The 15,563-nt window shown below is 43.6% G+C and overlaps 1 protein-coding gene across 1 annotated transcript; it reads right to left on the bottom strand.

The window, feature by feature from the left end:
* Positions 1 to 11,209: 11,209 nt before the first annotated feature.
* On the bottom strand, positions 11,210 to 14,588 carry LOC108094050 (protein kinase C, eye isozyme). The gene is made up of 11 exons (XM_017194485.2): positions 13,850 to 14,588; positions 13,657 to 13,688; positions 13,403 to 13,597; positions 13,215 to 13,343; positions 12,997 to 13,153; positions 12,707 to 12,935; positions 12,254 to 12,651; positions 11,987 to 12,188; positions 11,738 to 11,926; positions 11,542 to 11,682; positions 11,210 to 11,480 (listed from the first exon to the last, which is right to left on the bottom strand). The coding sequence occupies exons 1-11, from the start codon at positions 14,134 to 14,136 to the stop codon at positions 11,328 to 11,330; spliced, it is 2,112 nt and encodes a 703-aa protein (XP_017049974.1). The 5' UTR covers positions 14,137 to 14,588; the 3' UTR covers positions 11,210 to 11,327.
* Between the last annotated feature and the right edge of the window lie 975 nt (positions 14,589 to 15,563).

Here is a 15,563-nt window from a genome sequence, read left to right as displayed (position 1 = left end):
CTCAGGGAAAAGTTGAGCTGAAATGGTAATTAATTGCCTTCAGAAGGATTCGCTTAATTTATTTATGTTTATGGTTGTTTTACGTATCCATTTCAGTTGTGTAACTTTTTAATAATTACTTGATGGGGGGGGAATAACAATACTTTAAACTCTTCAACTGTTTCGCTGAGTGCACTTGCCAGAGTGTGGCAAATTTTTTGGCCTGGGAAAAAGTGTGAAACTGAAGCCGAGTTGAAAGCATTTCATTTTCATCTCAGCTCTGTTTAGCCGCAACGTGAAAGTAGTTTCGGTTAATCTTTCTTGCTGCCACTCGAGCGGCCCATATGAATTTATTGATTTTCCTGCCAAAAATACTTTTCGCTCTCCGTTCTCCTTCGCTCGAAATTGTGTGTAAAATTTGAGGGAACATCCGGCAGAAACGGGGGCAACTGGGATAAGTATCTGGATATTGACAGGCTGCCAACATTCTTCGCTCGCCCGGTTTCCGCCACTTCCTTGACCTGTCACACACACACCTCTCGGCATTCCTGCCCGGCCCCCTTCCAGCTTATTATTCCGATTATTGATTTCATATGTTGCCTGCCGAGGGCGGAAGCACTTAAATTCCTGCGGTGCTTCCGCCGAGCAACACGCTCCACGTCGCCATCCTGACCACGTGCTCCCCGGATCCCAGTTCTGGTGTCCTGGTGGTTTTCCACCCGCCAAGGGCCAAAATCAAGGCTCCCATTCGAACTCATTGTCACAGTGCCGCTGGGCATTGATTGGTCTGATTCTTTCCGCCAGAAAGCACGGCTTTCGGAGAGGAGGGGTCAAGGGAGGGAACGAACGAGGAAGTCAGGGGAAAATGATGCCACATGCGGTGCACCGCAAATGAACATCATGCTGGCAGAAAGCCGGCCAAAAGTTGGCATTGGCAACGCATTTGGACCTTCCGATTGTTTCAGCTTTTTTCAGGGTGTTGAGTAAGAACAACTGAGATGGATTGGTTGCGATGTGTGCGGCACATAAGACTGGGATTTCACCTACAGTGAAACCAATTTAAGGGGTTATATACCTTTTTGAGCGAAAAAAATGAGGGGACTTTGGATTTTTTTTCAGGTGTGAAGCAATTATTTTATAATACTGAGGTTATTATTTATTGATAGTACTTGTTTTTATAGACACAATAAACGTTTAATCTTAAAAAAATATAAATAACTTTCGAAGTTATGGCAATTTTCTCATAACCCTTTTTTTTTTATAGCGGTTTGCGGTGACCACGATGGAAGTCCAGCGGGTCAACTAAAATCAATAAACCAAAAATTTTTTATTAGTTTAGTATTATTTCTAGTTCGTCATTGAATTACTTCAGGAATATTTGGTTTTTTCTGCATACAGTAACAATTTTTTCAAAAAATTGATTTTTCGAGCTCTAAAAATTTTATTAAAAATTTCTTATCTGCAAAATCGAAATTGGCGCATAACAAATGATTCAATGACGAACTCGGCACAATCATTACGAATATTTAAAAAAAAAATTAAAGAAGATCGATCAAATAGTTCTTGTGCAATCGCGGTCACAGCAAAGGCACTTTTGGAAAAAAACGACTTTGAGATAATCGCATTCAAAGTTTTACGTTGCGTTACAAAGAGTGACGAACCGCGCCTCAAAACGCTGTTTTCCTATCGAACTATTATTCGGATCTCTTCAAAAATTTGGGAAAATGTTCTCTTGGGGATATACTTTGAGATTCAGCAAAAAAAAATTTTTCGTTTTTTTGAAAAAAAAGGTATATAACCCCTTAAGTTCACTCAACGACTTCAAGAGTCTGTTAAATATAAGTACAAAGCTTATCTTTGTTTAATCGGAGCTATTCATATAATATTGATTGTGTAAAGTTGAAAGTGCGTTTGCTTTTATTAGATTTGCGTTCAGTTTTATTCTTCGCTTAACAACATTTGGTAATTATTTTACACTCGGCTTGCTTTCCGTTCTTCTCGGCCTTGGTTTCTGATTCGGTTAGTTCCCCTGGCTTAGGGGGAAAGTCATCCATACTGACAGGCATTCTTTGAAGTGTTTCCCCCCGGGCAATAGTTGGCTTAGCAGCTGCGGTCTCTCCAGTTTTTTCTGGTTCGGTTTTCCCGGTTTTCCCGGTTTCCCCTCCCCCCTGATTTCCACTCGGCCTTGGAGCGTTTGGTTTTCGCTTTCGCCTCTGCTTTCCTTTATTTTTTCCCAGCTACGGCTCTGACTTGACACAAGCTAACATGTTTTGCTTACTAACTGGGCTTGTACGATGTTGGCCGTTGTTTGCCCACAGCCACACAAATAACGTTGGTGGAGGGAAGCCTGCGTCCTTGTTGTGGGAGCCTGTCCTTGTGAGAGCCACCCACTCCACCCACTTCGCCAACATGCTCCCAACCAGGGCCTCATTTTCATTTAATGTTTTACAGTTGAACTGTTGCTTCGTCGAATGCCCCGTTTCGCTTTCTCCGCTGTTTCCGCTTTCTTTTTCGCCCGCCTCCCAGTTACTCGCTACTCATTTCCGTTTCCGCTCGGCCGAGCTGTTGGCTGTTGGCAACTGTTATTGTTGCCTCTTGCCCGAGTCGTATCACGTTTGCTGGCTGCCACCTGCTCCTTCCGCTCCCCCGCAGACTTCCGCCTTCTCCTCAATTAACTCGAAAGTCATTTAATTTTGTGCCCCTCTTGCAATTATTTACTGCAAATTTCGCAAGCTCCTCCTTTCAACAGAGCGAAGTTTTTATTATTTATGTGGAACCCTGGCCACGACTGCAAAGATTCCTTATTGATTTTCGGGGGGAGTGGTGGAAGTTAAATTTATTCAGTTTTTTGCTGCTGCGGGTTTTTCAATTCGGATCCCAGCACGTTCTCATATACTTCAATTGTTGCTTCCCCGCTGCCAAGGACACACCTTTCCTCCTTATTCGATATGGCTGCGTGAATAAAGAGCTTTAAAAATTATTATATGCAAATATTAAAATAAAAACAGTTGGTTTTCTCTTTCGTTCGGTGCTGCATAAACGTATTTTCATTAAAACAAATTATTGTACGAGGAAACATATCAGGCCATGATGCTTAAAAAATGCGTATATAACGCAGTCTGTATTTCAACATTTATATTGTTGAGTAAAAAAAGGATTTAATCGCTGGGAATACTTGTCATTATTTATTTATATCGTGTTGCGTGACAAAAAGTCCACTCACGTGCGCTGCTCCATTTCATACACACGCACACCCACACGCTATCAAAAAAAACTTTTCTATTTCCGAAAAAGAAAAGTTTTCCGTTTTCCAGTAAAAGGTCCTCGCTGGCTGCTGCCGTTTTCGCTTTCAATTGAGCAATTTCTGCTTATAAAGGCCAAGTGAAAGGAGAGCGCGGGAGAAGACAACCGAAAATGCCGAATTTTAGCTTCAATCACAGAGAATCGCCAGCTGATGCAGGACTTCCCATTTTTTCACTTCTTCCCTTTGACGGGGACGATGATCAGGATTCATATTCGATTCCGGTTTCAGTTGGAAGTTTTCATAGTTGTTGGCAGCGATTTGTCGAGGCAAACTTGGCAATTGCTCTTTAAGCGATTTATGCAGGAAAATTGCAGATCATCCTTGATGGACGTAAACTTTTATCGTGTGGATGGGCAAAGGGAAATTCCAAAGTACTTGTACACACCTCCAGCCAGAAGCTTTTCATTCCTTGGGCAATGAACGAAAATTGGCTTTGGCATACCTTTGGTATGGCTTGGGTCAATAAAGGTCCTTTTTATGGGTTCCCCCTGCCATCGTCTGCTAATATTTAAATATTTACTTTTGACACTCTTTTCATCTCCGCTTTTGCAATTATGCCAGACAAATAGAGCGATTTTCACGGTGATTTCCCTTTCCCATTCGGCGAGTGTTTGTGTTTGTTTTTACACTTGACCTTTTCGCCACTTCTCGATTTTTGGGTTCGAGCTCTCGGATATTTGCACGCAACATTTGGCCAAAATCAGGGATAATTATTTGAATCAGACGTCGCAGCTCGGCTAATTCCGTGCGGCATACACTTGGGCACACAATTCCCTGGAAAAAAGCAGTATGTTTAGTTCCGGCACAACTTTCGCTATATGACATGAATTTTTAATCAAAAGGAACACAATCAACATCTGCAGATGCGGCACGTGTGTCTCTCGTTGGTCGGGGATCTGCGAGAGTTGTGTGTTGTGTGGCTTATTGGAAAGAGTCGCTTATTCCACTCACTTATTACGCCCCCATTTCTTATTTGTTCCCCCAACACCTCTGCCAAATTACTCATGTGGGTTTCGTACGTCTATTTGAATGTGTCGGATAAATATGCTGGGGATGTTCCTGTTTTCGTAATTTAGATGGCATTTTACCTACAAAAAATTCTAAAAAATTCTTTTAATAAATATTTATTTTCTAATCTTCAAATTTAAGAAAATGTTCTCCCCCAATGCTATTTTAATCTTGTAAGAGGACAGTATAACCATAAAATCCTTATTCCTGTGGCATACTTAAGCAATCAAAACCTAAGTTTATTCATGTTGACATTTCCTATAACTAATCCCCTTTGCCAAACTAACCCTTGAGTTGGTCCATCGGCAAACTGATTTATACTACTATTATCACTTAATCCCGCCTCAAATCTCCTCGATACAAGGAAACCAGAACAATTTATTTACCCTCCGCTCATTTGTATGCACTGCACGCAGGGCTGACTCAACTCGGCTTTCTCCCTGAAGAGATTCTTTTCCTTTTCCAGGGGGAGAAACGTACGCGAAATTGAAAAAAATTGTCTAGCTTCGTGGCATTTTTGTCAACGGCAAATTGGCAGCCCGGCTTAAATGAAGTGCTCGATGGGGATGTGGAGGAGATGCGGACTCAAGTGCACGGCAGGGAGTAATTAGATGTCCTTGTCCCTGTCAATTTGCAAATAACGCGAATAAACGGTTTTCGCGAGCGGATCCCTGAAATTTATGGCCGGCAATGCATAATGTGGCATCATCAACGCTGCCTGCACAGTGGCAATAAAGGCCAAACAATTGGCCACTTAAGCGCCAGCCAGCGGATGAGAATGGCAGAAAGGTGGCCATGTCCGCGTTGGAGGCTCTGTTTTTGGCCCAGATCCCCGCCCGCTGAGCCCCACAATTTATGTGCATTTTTATTAAACTGTTTAGATGTAGCTGCTGCCAGGCATATCCACATATTTTTTATGGACCCAGCTGAAGGTCTCAGCCGAACGAAAATATCTTTGTTTTCGCGCTTGATTAGATTGTTTAGGGGGAAATTAAAAACAAACCTTTTATATTCCGAACCATCTGATGGAACTTTTGCATTACATGTATCTCATGCAAACATTTCAGAAAAATATCTGAAAGTGACTCATTATAAAGATTACTTTAATCAGCTAAGTGAGTGCCATTTTTATATTTTACCATTATTCAAAAAACTGTTTGGGTCAAGTACTCAATTTGTGATAACGAAGCATTTAAATTTTTTCAATTTCTAAGAAATCATTTGTTTCGCTGTGGCCCTAGCAACCCGAAATCCTTTCTCCCTGGAAATCAAAATGAAATGAATGCCGAGCGGCGAAGGACTTTGCTTTGATGCATGCCATAACGGGAAATAAGCAGAGTGGAGCGGAGCGGCACACTTAAACCGTTTGGTGGAAGACAATCAGAAGGACACACTCACGCACACACACACACACACAGGAGAGCAGGACAACAGGACAGCAGAACTCACACACACTGACACAGACTGCGCTTTTGAATCGCAGTGAAGCGGAACGAGCTCAACGACCGGCAGCGAAAGTAAAAGCTAAAGGGAAAGCGGCATCGCCAGCGAAAAGGATGTGAGAGGTGAGAGAAATGTGGGCGATGTGGGGAAAGTGGGGAAAGTGGGGAAAGCGTAGAGGAAGCGACCGACTTAAGCGACTTACTTTGTCTATTTTATTGGACAAAAGCCTGCGCTGACGCGCAACAGTTTTATCTCTATCTCTATCTTTATTTTCATTTTTATTTTTATTTCCATTTTCATTTCATTGTAGTTTACGGCGCGAGGCAGCGGAAAGCCCCTTTCCTCCAGGACGCGCTCCTCCGCTTATTAATTAGAGCACAGCGCTCACATCGCATCTCGGCTTTGGCCGTGTTGCTCACTGCACAGATATTAAGCACACTGGTTGAATGGAAAAGAGGCTTAGATTTAGTGCGGCTTAGATTTAATAGCATTTACTACTTCATATTTCGCAGAGTATTATTAGGGTCTTGAAGACTGACTTTGTTCAATCAAAACCGAAACCTTAAAGTTTATCTTAAATGAAAGTTTTTTGATAGCTTAAAACTTTTTACTCTTCAATACTCAATACGCATCTCTCCATTATTTTATTTTCCAGTGTAACTCAGCTCTTTTCCAGCTTGAAGGGGATTTGTGAAAAAAGCATGTGTGCGAAAGCGATGGCTGAACTTAACATTAAAAATAAATAGCCAGATATACACATGTTTCATAAGGCCCTACAAAATGTCCGATGAAAGAGCAGCTCCCTGAGTCCTCATCCCCACTTGCGGAATCCATTTGGAGGACGGGGGTTGGCATAATTATTTCATGCCCGCTGTTTGCATTGGGAATAGCCAAACTCCAGTGAGCCAAACCAAAAACGAGGTGGGAATTCAGAGGTACCTTCTCCTGTCCAATGTGCATTGCATATGCCGGAGTGCGTGAAAGTTTTGCGGCGTGGCCGCAGAATCTTTTGCGGGGGTTGTAAAAAAGTTGTAAACTTAAAGTTTTTATTTTCTTCAGGACCTGCAAGTTTTCCAGCGAACTTTCTTCTAATGGAACTTAAACACAGGCACTCCCCCCCTTTTAGCTACGACCCTGGATCCCTGGTTCTCACTCAGCCATCACGTTTGGTCTATAAAAACAGCTTTCGCCGTGTGCTCGTGTATATATGTACATATATGCATACGATTTTCCCTCTTTCTATTTGTGTATTTTGTTTGTGTTTATTAGTCGCCTGTGTGTCTAGAGATTGATGGCATGTGCCAGAAGACTTTTCCGTGCGGATTCGCTTTAAATGGAAATCCACCTTTTCCAATGCTGGCAAAGTCTTTAAAAAGATTTATTCTCGTTCGAGAACAATTCGTAAACACACTGTTCTTTATTGTTTTATAGGTATTCTTTGAAGAAACCAATAAAACGGTCTCGATAAATATATACAATCCCTAAAAACATTCCAATACAACTTTTTTTTATCTAACAAACAGTTTAGGAAATATATTTGAAAGAATATTTTTTTCCCAACTATTTAAATAAAAGATTTCCCCTTGTACTTTTGAAAATCTTATAGTTACCTTTTACTGTTTTTGTAGTTGTTAAATTTATATGTCACTTTCATGCTTTTCATAGTTGTTTTCGTTTCTAAAATACGTCTTTAAGATGTCTGTTTCCAAGTACTAAGGCCATAAAAAAGATCACGTCCCCGTGGGAAAATGCGGTTGTAAAATTTCACACATCGCTAGTCCGAGTCCGCCTCTATTTTCTGTAGTGGCTCATTTGAAATTTGTTTTTATTTAGATGGATTTTATTGCGGGACCCCTGGATTATGTAAATATATATTTATTCCAGTGCTGGGTCTGGTGCTCCTCCATTTTATTTCGCTCATTTCAGCTGTGCGCCCGACTGGGTCCGTAATTTATTTGATTATGGATGGAAATGGGAATGTAACGCCAGCTGGGGAATGTGCAGGGACCAAACTAAATTTTCCGAACCAGCCCTCTTCATCACTGAAGCCAGAAAATGGCTTAAATGTTGCCTGCACTTTGCATCTGGGCGACTGCCAAATGGCACACAGCTGTGAAAAAGCAACAAACCGAAAGGATACGTGAAGGCACGGACAATGACTTGCACACACACACACACACACTCAACCACACACTCATACACCCAGAAAGCGAGGGGCAACAGTTTGTTTGTTCAAGTGCTCGAAACTGGCGCCACGTGCAGCTGCCACCAGCTCCACGGGCCATGTTTGCATTTTGAATGAGCCTCCGGGCGCAGGAAGTGCAACAGGAGGAGCCGAGGCCGGCAGGATCCCCAGAACGAGAACGAGAACGAGCCGGAGCCCACCTTCCACTTTCCACCTGGGAGACAGTTTAAATATTTAGCCCGGCCGAGAGACTCACTTAGCTGATAAATCCGCGCCGCCATCCGGACAACAATGAAATTAGGCGTAAGCGAGGTTCATCCGCCCATCACACTCTGAAAAGTAAACAAAGCTTTGTCAATTTTAAATGGTTTTAGCCCCTGTATCTTTCCATCAGTGTTCTTTTAGGATTTTTAACATCCCCAACTTAAAGAACACATCGTTCAGTGTAGATTATGCTTAGTAATAAAAAAATAGATACTTATAAAAAACATCTAGCTATAAAATCATTCAACTTGTAAGTTCTGTACCTAGATTCTTATATAGCCCCAGATATTTAGTTAGCTGTCCAAGCTTGTTTATGCCATACTTTTCGCCAAGTGCAAATCCAGTTTGGCAGCTTGCAGCTAATTCATGACAGTATTTTGCGGCTTTTGTGGCTTTTATGAGCCTAGCCAACGGCCCAAACCGTATGCATGTCATTGCCGGCCGTCCTGCCCCCCAAATGGCCATCAGCAGCTCATAAGAGCGGGGAATCCGGGTTGAGGAGTGGCCAAGTGCCAAAGCAGTTAGTGGCAGCAAAAAAATGTGGCCAACGTGGAGAATCCTGGGAAGGGAAGGGAATGGAAGGGGAGGGGAGGGGAGGGGGCACATTGAGTCCGGGTGCTCGGGCGGAAGCGGAAGTGACAGTGTATGAAACAGACAGATAGCGAAGAATGCGGTAGGGTCCTGGCCAGGGTGCGGGGCAGGAGGAATGGAGAGAGGAGAGGGGGAGGTGGCAGGAGGCACAACCACAGGTATTAGGTGCACAGAACAGACATGAATAAGAAACGCACTTGCTAAAGCGTAACGAGTCCATCGTTATCGTGTTAGGACTGTCAACGCACAGCCGTATATATTTATTGTATATATAAATTTGCATTGAAATTGAGGCAACACAACGGCCAGCGAAGTGTGGCAAACAGATTGGCAAGGACCCGGCATAAATAACTTAGCTCAAGGAGTTGATTGTTTTGGGGTAGCAAATGCGGTTGTCTTTGAGTCTTTAATGCTGGCCAATTTGTAAGGCAAAGCCATTTAATGGCAGACATTGACATACTGCCGGCACAAGTTAAAAGGGAATTTCGGGGTCACTGAAAGTTGACGTCCAGCAGAATGTCTTGTCCAAAATATTTTTAAATTAAAATAGTTCAGGCTTGTGCTCATGAAAGACTTTCTGTTGATTATACATTCATTCCGGGCAACTAAAAGTTAGTGTTCATCAGAATGAACTACACAACATATTTTTAAACTTTTAAAGTCTAAAGTGCGAAGGCTTGATATTCAGCTTATGAATTATGAAGCCTTTCTAAAGTTCATAAAAATTACAGCTTGGGAAAACTTCTTGACTGACATAAACTTTTGAATAAAAAAACTACTGCGGTTCAGTAGAAGTTCTTTGCAACATGGATTTAAAACTAGAATACGAGTATTTTGAGATAATGATAATACCTAATAAAAACTCATGAATTGTCAAAGGAAAAATATCCCTAATCTACAACAAAATTGGGCTTATTATTCAATTAATGTTGTCTATTTATTGAGGTTAAGAAGCCAAGCAATTTTCTATGTTTAAAAATGTAAAAAGAGGTAAACCGCCAATTCAACGTGGCTATTTAAATTAAATAGGTATTGTGGAGAAATCGGGGTCACCAGAAGTTTAAGCCACAAACTTTGGCACGACCACCAACTTCCTGAAGCCACCCCCATTGAATGGCTCATTTTTAGAGCTTTCCTTTCATGCTTATCGGGATCCAGGACGGCTGATTTATAAGCTGACAATTTAGCCACTCAACGACATCCTATAGTATTCTTGCGGCCCGGGTCCAAGGACACTGTTCATGGCTTCATTAGCCGGCGGAGAGATCAGCAGAGGACATGGCGAACTATGCGAACCGATGAGATTTCGCTGCGTTTTATTACGCCGCAAAATATACATCTCCGCCCGTTCGGGCCATTATTTATATTGTGTTAAGCACTTTAGTACGTCCTAATGCCAGAGGCAGCTGCAGAGGACCCGGGATTTGGAGGCCAAGGCACATGTTGCGGCGATGGTGGCAGGAAGTGATAATTGCGGATGGATGGAGGAAGGCTCCGCAAGGACATTGTCGACTGCACTCTGCAACCAGCCAACCAGCCAGCGCGGCCAGCGCCATCGAAACGTGTCTAAAAGCCGTGAAAAGTGCACGTAAGCCCGCAAATTGCCGCTAATAGAGTGCAAACAGTTTGGACCAGGATGCTGCCTTCGAAAAGGGAAGCTGCGAATGAGGAAATTCACTTAAAGCCAGGGCAGCGGAAAATTGCATTCACCTTGAAATGCTTTCGACAGCCAACAACGACAGCCAACAGCCGATTTGATGAGTGCCCCAAATCACAAGTATCCTGGGCATTCCCGCTCGAGGAATTTCGTATTAAAATGTGGCAAAGGGCGTCTTTTCCCTTTGCCACCGGAAAACTATTTGGCAAACCGTTAACCGCCTTTCAGACCGTTGAGCGATTTTTGAGACAATTTTACGGTCGACACACAAGATGGATTGGGGAAAGTATCTCGGCTGAAATTTCATCATGCCCACATGACCGGCAACAAGTTTTTGGCTTTATGGGTAACTTTTGACTGCGGCATACACAACTGGAAACTTGAAGCCTGTTGATGAGTTTAGATTTTAAGCGAAGTTGGCTAGTTAGGCCGCTGGCAGTCTTGAAACTTCCTGTCAGGGTTTCCTTAAGTGGTGCACACGCGGCGTATGCGTAACGAATTCAGGTGCTCTCGAGTGGTGAGATTTTCCAACTTTCCCCTCCGCGAAAGGGAAAGAGATGTGCGAACGGAGAGTGAAAGGGAGAAAGCGACTGAGGGAGAGACTTTCCACTCAGCAGCTGGGCCTGAACTTTCTCTGTTTTCTTTTACTATCTGGGCTTCACGTGGAATGTTAATGTTAACATTTGAAGAGAGAAAGGAAAAGTTTAATATTTTTAGAGAAAAGCTCAAGGAAAACCAACCACGTAGATGTATAAACACGAAAGTAAAGCACACAAACTTTAGAGCTTTCGAGTAAACTTTATTAGGATTCAACCTCAGGACAAAATAAAGTTTATTATATTAAGCATAGAGCCTGTAGTTTTCCAGGATTTCATTTAGAGCTTTTTAGATCGCTCTTAAATAATGGTTATGAACTCGGGATTCATGAAGGAAAATCCAATAAAATCGTTCTGGTCCAAGTTCATCATGAAAAGCTTGTCTGTGGGTGTCAAATCCGTCTTCTCCTTGGTGAAGGCGTCATCAAAGTTGCTAATGTCCTTGCGATGTTTCTGAAATAAATCCAAAACCAAATTAAATAGTTATTCAGTGTGAAGTTTAGATTAAGCATACAATTTTAGGTTTGATGGGGGGATCCATTTCTCCAGCCTCTGCTTTTTCCCAGTCGATACTTGCGAAGAAAGGATGCGTGGTGATTTCCTGTCTGGCATAACGTCCGGCGCCCAAGCGATTGTTGGGCTTCTTGGTCAAGAACTAGATAAAAATACTCATTTAATTATAGTTCAAGGATTTTCGATATTGTACTTACGCTGGTTATTATATCCATGGCCTCTGCAGTAAAGTGCTTCGGGAAGACGGCCTTCTTCTCCTTAATATTCCTGAAGACGGCATTGTCATCATCGCCTTCAAAAGGAGCCTGACCTGCCATGAATTCAAAAAGCAGAACTCCGAAAGACCACCAATCAGCGGCGGTGGAGTAAGCATCATAGCTAACGATCTGTAATTTTAGGAAAAACCATTAAAGTTATTCAATTACATAGTTAGTTAGATTACTTACTTCAGGTGCCATGTAGTTGGGAGTGCCACAAAAAGTGCGTGTAGCCTGACGCTCAGTCACCCCCTCCTTGCTCAGGCCAAAGTCCACTAGTTTCACATGTCCCTCGCCATCCAGTAAAATATTGTCCAGCTTCAGATCCCTGTAGATAATGTCACGCTCGTGCAAGAAAAACAAAGCTATGGCTATCTCCACAGCGTAGAAACTAAACACAAATGTTATTATGGTATTTGTACTATTAATAATATATTATTAGGTATTTCTACTCACATAGCCACTGACTCCTTGAACCTTCCGTACTGCTGCATATGATACATGAGATCCCCGCCTTTGCAGTACTCCATTACGAAGAACAATCGGTCCATAGTTTGGAAACAGGAGTGCATGGAAACAAGGAATGGGGGACGACCGGAGAGAGCCAGGATCCTCTTCTCATTCATGGGCAGCTCCATATCGTCCGTTTGAATGATGACATCCTTGCGCAGGACCTTCACGGCATACAGCTCGTCAGTGCCACGACGCTCGGCCAACAGGACTTTGCCAAAGGATCCCTTGCCAATTGTCTTGACAAAGTTGAAGTCAGCTGCTCGAATCATGTCGCGTTTGCTCATGTTATGCGGCATGTCCTTGTTGTCCATTCGGCGCTTGTCATTGGGACGTCGATCATGCTGGGGAATCGGAAAATTATAATTTAATATGATTAAAATATATATAGCTCCATACCTTGACTTCATCGCGTAGGCGAGCTATGTCGTTGAAGGCATCCACACAGGGAATGTTGTAGTGCTCGCCCTCCACTTGGGAGAGGAACTTGTACCATCCGTCAACGGGCTCCTTTTGCAGCTCCTCCAGACTGAAGGAGAAGGAGCCCATGAAGTCATTACGGGAAGTTCGATCCCAATCCCAGACCTCGATGAGCAAGCGCTTGTCGCGATCCTGCTGCTGCAATTCACTGAGGAATCAGAGTGTAAATCATTTCAAAACTACTTAAATAGGGATTCAAAATAGGTTACAAGGTAAAGGTCTCGTTGAAGACCGGGTTGAGGTTCTTCTGAATGGTCTTGGTCTTCTTTTTGGTGCGACCCGAACGATCCGGATGCATTTGCACTGCGATGTAGGGATCGCTGAAGCCATTTGTATCCATGGGAATAAGGTTGGCCGCCTCCTTGACTGCGGAAGACAAACAGGACTTACACTCCCCGTTCAATCGAACACTTCCCCAGCAACTCACTGTCCACTTTCAGGTTGTTGCCCTTGAGCTCCACGTAGAGCAGCAGCTTGCCGCGCACCTCGCTGATATCCGCGCCACACATCGGTGGCACGGTCTCCTTGCACGAGTGGTGCACATTGAGGTTGCAATCTGAAGCGGTCGGGTAAACAGCATAGGATAAACAGGCGGCAGCTTATTTCGCAACTTACTCTCGCACTTGAGGCCCTGATGGGCCACTCCATGGAGCAGCAGGCCGCACTCGTCGCAGAAAGTGGGCGTGGTGTAGGTGGTGGAGATCCACCCGTGCTTCACCTTGGCACAGTCTGCGTCGAAGTCCGTGTCCTTTCCAGGACACTTGAACACCACGAACTTGCAGCACTTCTGGTGGATATTGAAGCGGCATTCTGCAGTGAAATATTTTTAATTACAGAATTCAAAATAGAAGACAGAACTTTGAACCTACCCTCGCACTGAAAACCTTGCTTGCCAAAGCCCCTAATGCCGGCACGAATCCGCGAATGCAACAATTTGAAACGGAGACCAGCAAAAATAAAACAAAGGAAAAACAGCGGAAAGTGTGTCAGCGAAATGGCTAATTAAATTAACGATGGTTATGCTAGAAGGCCAGCTGGAAAATCGAAGCCTGACTTCCTCACCAGATGAAATCCCTGCAGTGACCGCAGTAGGTGGGATTCTTGAAGAACCTCACTCCGAACTTGTGGCCGTTGACCATCTCGAGACCCTTGCGCTTCATAGCACCCTTCCGCAGTCGATTCTTCATGTAGTTGACAATGTTGGCCTCTCCCGTGATCTCCAGCAGATTTGCAGGGCCCTTCCCCGCCGTCCCGGCTCCAGTCGCAGGAGCCTTCGCTCCTTGGGGAGCAGCGGGTCCCGATGGGGGGAGCGTCGTGGCCCCCGGAGTGGCAACAGCAGCAGCAGCCATCGATAGTTTCAACCTAGTGGATTGCGGGGTAACTGGAACCGCTCGCCTTCAAGCCCGTGGAATAACTGACCCGGTCGGTCAGGTGGAGACCCCGTATCAAGACATCGGGCAGCCAACAAAGTGCGCACCCACAATAGAAGACGAGACAATTTCACCTAGAGGCAAAAAGTGGGATTGTTCTGTAATGTAAAAAATTACTAACTAGTGTAAAGAAAGAAAAAAAGAAAAAACTGAAAATTATAAAATGTATCTAAAAAAAATGTTCAATTGAAATAAGCTGGCAACCAAATTAAAACAGATCATAAATAGCAGTTTCAGACTTAAATATTTATAAGCACTTCAATAATTCATTACGTTAAAAGTTCAAAAACGCATTAATCAACTCCGCGCATGTATAAAACATTATATAACTGAGCTCATTTAAGAGACCATTTAACATACTCGTAATTTTATTTTGGTTTAATTAGTGGTTTACATAATTAATTTTGGTATTCACAGAACTAAAAATCGTGGCAATTGTTGTGTGTGGCTTGTCCTGTAAGAAGTTTACATACACATAATTTTAATAATACAATTTGTTGGCATAGGGACAGCTAAAGTCTATCATTTATATTTTACGATAAAGGAATTTGCTGAGTAACACTATAGGAAAGTTCCTTGACCTCAAAGACTTAACTAGTATTCCACTATCCCTAAGGTCTGGTGTAAATGAATAGGGAAGACCCTCCCCTCCGAGGTAATCAGCACCTATCCACCGTAGGTCCACTCCGATTCTGTTAGCCCCATCAGATGGCCCCCTCCGAATTGTCCCCCGGGCAAGCCACTCAACGGCAAGCCGTCAATCGAACGGAGGACCAAGAATCCAAGAGTGGCAGCCTGAAGCCCGGGGGCCAAGAACTCTCGTCTGCGGGCCTCGCCAGCGATAAGTGTAAACAGCTTGGGGAAGGTCAAGAAGGTGCTTACCTGGCCAGAGGACAAACACAATCATCGTCACCATCATCGGAGGCATCGCTCCGGACAACTGCAGCAGTGACGTCAATGCACAAGGGAGGATAAAAGGGGGCGAAGTCGAGGGGGCGGGGTTGGGTTAAGTTGTGGTGTGCCAATTGTCGATCGAGTATTTATACTCTGTGGCAGTTGTGATTAATTTATGCAATTGCTGGCGAGGCATGTTTGCCGTAAAAGCACCTCCCAACCCCAACCCCCTTTCCGCCGCCACTGGTTCACAGCTGGCTTGTAGTGCAGGGCTAAAAATAGAAATAGAAAACGCAGAATTGAGCACAAAGTGCACACAGGACACAGAAGGACACACGCTGGCAAGGCAAACAAACCGAAAGCGGTTAGCTGAAATCCAAGCCGAAAAGATGATGAGGAGCAAGGTGAAATGGGTCGGAAAATGCATTTGAGCGGAAATGGGAAAGCATTGT

This window comes from Drosophila ficusphila, unplaced genomic scaffold (genome assembly GCF_018152265.1).
Source record: "Drosophila ficusphila isolate 14025-0441.05 unplaced genomic scaffold, ASM1815226v1 contig_414, whole genome shotgun sequence".
NCBI classification, from domain to species: domain Eukaryota; kingdom Metazoa; phylum Arthropoda; class Insecta; order Diptera; family Drosophilidae; genus Drosophila; species Drosophila ficusphila.
The sequence above is the reverse complement of the archived record's forward strand: the minus strand, read 5'-3'. Positions and strand labels throughout refer to the sequence as shown.

Coding starts and splice junctions, on each gene's coding strand:
- LOC108094050 (XM_017194485.2), bottom strand. CDS start 14,136: ATGGCTGCTGCTGCTGTTGCCACTCCGGGGGCCACGACGCTCCCCCCA. Junction 12,936..12,996: donor TTCAACGAGACCTTTACCTT/GTAACCTATTTT, acceptor CTGATTCCTCAG/TGAATTGCAGCAGCAGGATC. Junction 11,481..11,541: donor CCCCCATCAAACCTAAAATT/GTATGCTTAATC, acceptor GATTTATTTCAG/AAACATCGCAAGGACATTAG.